This window comes from Accipiter gentilis, chromosome 16 (genome assembly GCF_929443795.1).
Source record: "Accipiter gentilis chromosome 16, bAccGen1.1, whole genome shotgun sequence".
Classification (NCBI taxonomy): Eukaryota; Metazoa; Chordata; class Aves; order Accipitriformes; family Accipitridae; genus Astur; species Astur gentilis.
The window spans coordinates 2,292,978-2,300,599 of record NC_064895.1 but is presented as its reverse complement, the minus strand read 5'-3'; the positions used below and the strand labels follow the sequence as shown (position 1 = coordinate 2,300,599).

General features: G+C 58.4%; 1 protein-coding gene across 1 annotated transcript; it reads right to left on the bottom strand.

The window, feature by feature from the left end:
- Positions 1–2: 2 nt before the first annotated feature.
- LETMD1 (LETM1 domain containing 1) lies at positions 3–7,526 on the bottom strand. The gene is made up of 9 exons (XM_049819560.1): positions 7,383–7,526; positions 6,516–6,667; positions 6,247–6,362; positions 5,926–6,008; positions 3,824–4,010; positions 3,600–3,701; positions 2,274–2,426; positions 1,844–1,940; positions 3–1,345 (listed from the first exon to the last, which is right to left on the bottom strand). The coding sequence occupies exons 1-9, from the start codon at positions 7,511–7,513 to the stop codon at positions 1,275–1,277; spliced, it is 1,092 nt and encodes a 363-aa protein (XP_049675517.1). The 5' UTR covers positions 7,514–7,526; the 3' UTR covers positions 3–1,274.
- Positions 7,527–7,622: the final 96 nt, after the last annotated feature.

Here is a 7,622-nt window from a genome sequence, read left to right as displayed (position 1 = left end):
GATGGTGAGTTGCATCTTAAAGGGGGTTACACCCACCCCGGTGAATTTCTCTTGGTGAGGGTCTTGAATTCCTGCAAAAACAGCAAGGCTGGGGGGTGAGGGGAAAGATTTTCTTCTCCAAGAGGTGAGGGAGGAGCTCAGAGCTGGCCTGGTGCACACGTGGGTGATTTCTACCCCTCCTTTATACCCGAATGATGCTTAAAAAAGGAGATTTTTCCAGGTGGTAGCATGCCCTGTCCACGGGTGGAGAAGCTGCTGGTGGGACATGGAGTATTTCACAGCGCAGGAGGTGCAGAGGGGCCTCAAGAGAGATGCTTGAGCCACTCGCTTGCTTTTCTCTTTAATAAAACACTTAAAGTTGATTTAAATTCACTCAACAGCTAGGTATTTCTCATGCAGTGATGGGATGAGGTGAGACACGGTGGGTTTTAACCCCCTCAACACAGCCTGCAGCGGGGAGCCGCCGCTGCCAAGCAGAAAGAGCAGGGCTAGGATCTAATTAGGCAGAACTTGACAAACGCAGGCCTTGGCCTCTGCTGAAGGCGTCAGTGCAGTTCAGCACTGCCCTTCTAACGCCATTTGTGTCAACAGCGGTGTTTCCAGTCCCGGCATCCTCCCTCCATCAGCCAGCGCCGGTGGTGAGGGCTCCCCAGGTGAGGGACTGTGATGGGGATGCTCCGGGAGGCAGCCGCAGCCAAACAAGGAACCCCCCCCCCCCGCAGGGAACCCCCCCCAAAGCTGTGGGTAAGGTCGCACGGGGATTTGGGGTCTTTTCTTAACCCCTCAGGGAGATTTTTATATTTAAGACCGCTCAGTGGAGTAAAGAAACTAAGTAAAACCCTCCGTTTGAGGCATAGAGCAGCAAAACCCAAGCTGAACGGAGTCCACTATTACGAGATACTAAGGGAAGCATCCACAGGCAGCGGAGACACTTGTGCTCCCCTCCCATAGTTAAAGTGACACAGTTCAAGAGCCGTAACAGCGAAGTCGCCTCCCCTGGACACCAAAGGCAGGGACGGGGCTCAGCCCCACGACATCACCAGTCCGCTCTGATGGCACGAAGGGGAAGAAAAGAGACGGCGCTGGCACAAACCTCCAGTACAGGAGGGAGGCAATTGCATCTTCGCCCCAGCGGCAGCATCGGGGCCCTTCTCGCCAACTCCGGGCTGTGGTTTCACATCACCAAAAGGCAGGGTTTTTTGCGGCACCAGGCTGGGAATCGCCAAGTTGACGCACGATGCCGGGGTGAGGGTGTGCAGCTGGCGGCTCGGCCATCACTCCTTGGCCCTGACATAGTTGAGGGACAGCAGGACCATGCTGTTCGCCAGGAGCGAAGCTTCAGAAGCTGAAAGAAATACAAGAGCGAGGTCAGAGCAGCACTGCTGCAGCCCAATTGCTCCAAACGTGCTCATCCCGAGCTGCCTAGGCAGCACCAGAGGCTGCGGGGCTCCCCCTCATCCCTGGCCCCTCTCTCTGGGGGCTTTTTGCTCTGCTCCAGATCCCCCGTTTTCCTCCCGCTCCAGTTTTGCTTCCCCTGGTGTTGCTGCAGGGCTTGAATCTGCCACCACGAGGTCTCTGTGGGACAGGGACAGCCAAGCACAGGCTGTCCCTTGCGGGTATTCCACACGGACACGTCCCCAGAGAGAGCCAGCATGCTCCACCATGCCCTCCTCTCGGGGACGAGGCCTCAGGAGATCAGTGGGGCAGCCCAGAGGGGGATAAAGCCACCACCATTTACCCCAAATTTCCCCAGAACCGATGCTCCCTGTGCCCAGAGAAACTCAAGAGACTCCCAGGTCCCCCCTGTCCCATCAGGCAGGAGCTGCCCTTCAGCCACCATTACCTTGCAGCTTGCAGGAGAGCCCCAGCCACTGCTCCAGCCATGCTCTGCACTCGGACATGCCAAGGTGAGTGGAGTTCAGGCCACGGAGGTAACAAGCCTGCAGAGCAGGGAAGACAAAAAAAATACAGACACGTTCAGGGACAGGCACTCTGGATCACACAAAACACCAGGGATCGTGCCGTGATCCTTCCTCAGCGTGAAGAGGGGCTAAGCAATGGTGAGCCATAACCCGCAGTGCCCCGGCGTGGTCCCGGCACAGAAAACGGGCTCAGAAAACAACTTCCCGGAGGCGAGTGGCTGCAATCGCCTCGCAGTGGGTCTGGAGGAACGTGCCATGCCCCAACGCAGCTCTGCTAACAACCAGGGAGGGCCGGGATGATGCAACCCCAGGGTAAAGCAGCCGGCACGGGGCTGAAGGAACCATCCTCACCGCTTTCAGCTCCTCCTCGGACAGCTGGCCCAAACCCAGGCGCAGCATGGCACGGTCCAGGTGCCGGATTTCCAAGACATGGCTCCGCAGGCGATGCCTCAGGAAAAAGGCCGGCAAGTGAGGGGTCAGAAACAGGACTTGGCTCAGGGCTTTCTGCAAGGGAAAAGAAGGGCACAGTCACTGGTGAGGGCGTCTGACCCCTCCAAAAATGGGTGTCTGACCCATTCAGGCACAACATAAATCAAACAAAGCCTCTCCCGTTCCAGACATGCCCCGTATTTTGTTCCCCTTTAATTATCTGGCTAATTGTCCTGCCTATGCTGAAACCCTGAGCTGTCCCTGGCAGTTTTCGTTACGCCCAGCTTGGCTGCCTGGCCCAACGAGCAGGGCAGGGAGCTGGTGTCCAGAGACACAAGCTCTGTCCTGGGCTGGATGTGGGTGTCTGGGGCGAGTTCAGGTGTGTGGGACGGCTCAGCTGTGGCCAATGGTCCCACCAAGTCAGGGACCTACAGCAAGGACAGACAGTCTCGTTCTGGGGCTGTTTTCATGGGATCAGAGAATGGTTTGGGTGGGAAGAAACCTTTAAAGGGCATCCAGTCCAACCCCCCTGTCATGAGCAGAGACATCTTCAACAAGATGAGGTTGCTCCAAGCCCCATCCAGCGCAACCTTGACTGTTTCCAGGGATGGGGCATGGACCACCTCCCTGGGGACCCTGTGCCAGTGTCTCACCACCCTCAGCATAAAACATTTCTTCTTCATATCTAGTCTGAATCTCCCCTCTTTTAGTTGAAAACTATGCCCCCTTGTACTGTTGCTGCAGGCCCTGCTAAAAAGTCTGTTGCCATCTTTCTTCAAAACCCCCATTAGGTACTGGGGGGCTGCTCTAAGGTCTCTCCAGAGCGTTCTCTTCTCCAGGCTGAACAACCCCAATTCTCTCAGCCTGTCCTCACAGGAGAGGTGTTCCAGCCCTCTGATCATTTTTGTGGCCCCCCTCAGGACCTGTTCCAGCAGGTCCATGTCTTTCCTGTGCTGAGGACCCCAGAGCTGGACACAGTGCTCCAGAGGAGTCTCACCCGATCGGAGCAGAGGGGCAGAATCCCCTCCCTCGACCTGCTGGCCACACTGCTTTCAATACAGCCCAGGAGATGGTTGGCTTTCTGGGCTGTCAGCGCACATTGCCGGGTCATGTCCAGCTTTTCATCCACAACCGGACTGGTTTTAGGGCACAACACCACGTTTGGGGCACAAGTGAGTGGATTAGCACCTCCACACTCTTCAGTAAGAGCCAGCTCTGAGCTACTGGCAGGAGAAAAGCCACACTCACCACATGAGACACCCGGAGCTTGTTCAGACCCAGTGGAGATCCCGAAAACAAACTTCTCACAGCATAGAGTTCAGCCACACGTGGCTGGGAACCTCGCTGCACCTGAAAGAGTCATGGTGTGCATTGCTGACACCTCCCACGGGTGTTCATCACCACCAGGCAGGGCCGAGGCAGCGTCAGCAGCACAGGCAGGATGGGCAATACCAGCCGCAGCACTGACGTACCTCGGCGCAGAGCTCCTGCAGGCGTTTTTGGAGCTGCGGCTCAGGCAGGGAACGTGCTGCCAGGGCTAAACTCTCCACCACATCCAGATAGGAGTCCCTCCGGATGGCGTCATAGGCATCCAGGAATTCAACCTGCTGGTTGGGGGTCCAGAAGTAGCGGATCAGGAGCTGCCGTGGGAAGAAATACCTTGGAGAGAAGAGGAGACAGGGGTTCAGGCAGGAAAACCGCACGCACAAGCCGGGGCAGTCGGATTTCATGCTGCTGGAAAGAGGTGCAAGCAACATCCTGCCTTGGGGCAGCACATCTCGCCCCTACAAGCTGTCGATGTTTGCTCCTCCAAAGGGAGCTTGGGAATCACAGAATCATTGAGGTTGGAAAAGACCTTTAAGATCATCAAGTCCAACCGTTAACCCAACACTGCCGAGTCCACCACTGAACCACATCCCTAAGCAGCAGGTCTGCATGTCTTGTAAATCCCTCCAGGGACGGTGACTCCATCACATCCCTGGGCAGCCTGTTCCAGTGCTTGACAACCCTTTCGGTGAAGAAATTTCTCCTCATATCCAACCTAAAGCTCCCCTGGTGCAACGTAAGGCCATTTCCTCTTGTTCTATTGCTTGTTACTCGGGAGAAGAGACCGACCCCCACCTCACTACAACCTCCTTTCAGGTAGTTGTAGAGAGCAATGAGGTCTCCCCTCAGCCTCCTCTTCTCCAGGCTAAACAATCCCTGTTCCCTCGGCTGCTCCTCACAGGACTGGTGCTCTAGACCCGTCACCGGCTTCTTTAGACACGCTCCAGCATCTCAGTGACTTTCTTGTAGCGAAGGGCCCAACGTTGGACACGGTGTTCAAGGTGCTGAGTACAGGAGGGCGATCCCTTCCCTAGTCCCGCTGGCCGCACCATTTCTGACACAAGCCAGGATGCTGCCGGCCACCTTGGCCACCCAGGCAAGCGGCCAGCTCATCTTCAGCCGGCTGCCGACCAACACCCCCGGCTCCTTCCCCGCCGGGCAGCTTTCCAGCCGCTCGTCCCAGTGCGCGGGGCTGTTGTGACCCCTCAGCCCTGCCGAACCTCGCACCGCTGGCCTCAGCCCATCAACCCAGCCTGCCCAGATCCTGCTGTGGAGCCTTCCGGCCCTCCAGCAGATCAACGCTCTCGCCCGGCCCAGTGTCGTCGGAAAACTGAGGGTCCATGGATCCCTTCCTCCAGATCGTCGATAATGATATTAAACAGAACTGGCCCCAGTACAGGCCCTGGGGAACACCGCTCGTCACCAGCCGCCAGCAGGATCGAACTCCCTTCACTGCTGCTCTGGGACCGGCCAGCCCGCCAGCCCTCGACCCAGTGAGGAGTGCACCCATCCAGGCCACGAGCAGCCCATTTCCCCAGGAAAATGCTGTGGGAAATGCTGTCAAAGGCTTTACTCAAGTCCAGGTAAACAACATCCACAGCCTTTCCCTCCTCCACTAAGCAGGTCACCTTGTTGTGGAAGGAGATTTGCTCCTCCAAAGGCTGTGGCGAGCTTGGGAAGGAGCGTTCTGGGTGATCAGATCACTGCCGTGCCTGGCTGGAACTTCTCCGCTGTGGCCGAGGCTGGACAGAACACGGAGATCTCTGCCCTGCGCTGTTCTACGCAGCGGAGGTCTCACCCACCCGCAGGACACAAAAGCCAAGGAACAGAATTGAAAAATCCAGGTTTTTAGCTGGGATTTAGCTCCGGCAGCAGGACAGCTGGCAGGGAGAGGGACGTTAGAAAGACTACGGAGACAGCTGGGAGGGAATTGTGCAAGGAGGTTTCTCCAGCCAAGCACGGACAGTGCTGTTCCCTGCGTGCCAGGGATTATTTCGCTACGCTAGAAACAGGGAGCTGGGTGAGTTGCTGACACACAGGAGCCGATATTGCGAAACGACTGCTGGGCTCATCAGGCTATGGGTATTTTTCATTACAGTGAGAGGTGAAGCAAGGAAGGGAGACTGTCTGGCTGGATTTATAACTCTAAAAAAACAACACCCCAGTTCCATGAAATTTAAGATATCGAGGACCCCAAAGATTGGGGCCGCAGCTGAGCCCCGGCAGTCATCGTGACGCTGGTACTCACATCAGGACGATGACCAAGAAGTTGGCGAAGGGCGGGATAGCAATAACTCCGATGGGAATGGCCTTGATCACATCCCTGCGAAACTGCCTCCAAAATTAGAAGAGAGGATCAGGATCTGATGCCAAATTCATAAAATTCCCTCAAAATTAACAGCCCAGGCCCCAGCTTCCAAACCCTGTTTTTAGGCAGGGAACGTGCCTCACCATGAGGAATTGGCCTCTCCAATCCCTCCACCAAAGCCCCGCACACGAACTCAAGCCCCTTTTCATGGGGAGGCAGAGCCAAGCAGCACCAAAACGCGTCCCAAGCGCCGCACCGTACCTGCCGCAGCCTCTCCATCTCCCGGTAGGGAAGCTGCTGAACGCTCAGTCTCTGATGGGACATTTTAGATTTGATTTTTCTTATTTCTTTGACTTCCAGAAAGAGCGCTTGGACTCCTGCTGGAACAGAGAGCACCTTCAGGTCCCTGATTCCCGGGCAAACGCCTCCGGCGATGTGGTTTTTAGCCCCGGGAAGGGAACAGGCAGCGCATCCAGCTGTTCCACTTCTCCCCAGAGAAGCGGAAACAACCCCTCATCCCCGGGACCCACCTTTTGTGAAAGTTGCATACAGCACGTAGAAACGGGGGAAGGTCCTTTCCAAAAACCTCTCGTACCTCCCGTTGATGTGCTTCGCTTTCGACACCAGGGCAGCGAGGATGGACCTGGAGCCAGCTTTTGTGGAACGGTAGCACACTGAGGACCTGCAGCCAACCCCCCCCACACACACCCCCGTGATTATTTCTGACAGTGTTTTGTGGAAGAGGCTCCGAGGAAGTTGGGGGGTTGGCCCAGACAGAGTTGGGATGCTGGGCTGGGTGACTCCCAAAGCCCCCAAAGAAGGAACAGGGTGCTGGGACCCTCCCCCTGCCCTGCATGGGCAGCCCTGGTGGGTCTAGGGAGCCGCTTGAGACAGAGCTCAGGGCCAGGGCTCGGGGGGCTGCAGGAGGTGGGTGTCCACACCAGGACCCGGGGGCACATTGGGGGCTCCCCCAGTGCCTGTGGGGGGCTGAGCCTGGCGCTGGGGGGGGATCAAGGTGGCAGAGACAGGGTGGGGGAGCAGGGTCGGTACCGGGGGGGCTTGCCTGGTGCTGGGGAGGGTGGGAGGGGAGCGCCGGGTGGCACGGGGTGGGAGGAAGGACACCACGGTAAATAACGGGGGGGTTGGGGGGGTTCGCGGGGCGGGGGGGGGGGGGGGCACTGCGGGCTGGGGACCGGGTGGGGGTTATGGCCAGCACCGGGAGGTGCAGCGGCGGGGGAAACAAGGCCGGTAACCGGGGCGGGAGGGGGAGCTGTGGTCGGTATTTGGGGAGTTGGGGGCTATGGAGGGAGCGGGGGGGCGCTGCCACGGGCGGTGCCGAGGGGCGATGGCTGGCACCAGCACCCGGGCGGGGGATGGACGGATCGGTCCCCGCTCACCTCGTCGCCCACCGGGCGGGACGCGGCTCCAGCAGCCCCCGGGCGCGGCTCAGGCCGGCGGCGGGACCGGGTCCGGGTCCGGGTCCGAGACGCCAGAGCGGCCAGCGGCAGCCGACCCTGGACAGCGCCATCTTGGCGGGTCACCGCCCGGGGCCAAAGGGCGAAGGTCACCGGGGGGGGGAAGAGAGTGAGAGCGGAGAGCTGAGCGCTGATTGGCTGGAGGGCTGGCGCCAGCGTGAC

What these genes read in the sequence shown, in the direction of transcription:
- LETMD1 (XM_049819560.1), bottom strand. Translation starts at nt 7,513, where the DNA reads ATGGCGCTGTCCAGGGTCGGCTGCCGCTGGCCGCTCTGGCGTCTCGGA. An exon ending in AGCTCCGGGTGTCTCATGTG is followed by an intron (nt 2,427 to 3,599) that starts GTGAGTGTGGCT and finishes TTTCCCTTGCAG; the next exon opens with AAAGCCCTGAGCCAAGTCCT. An exon ending in GCTCTCCTGCAAGCTGCAAG is followed by an intron (nt 1,346 to 1,843) that starts GTAATGGTGGCT and finishes TATTTCTTTCAG; the next exon opens with CTTCTGAAGCTTCGCTCCTG.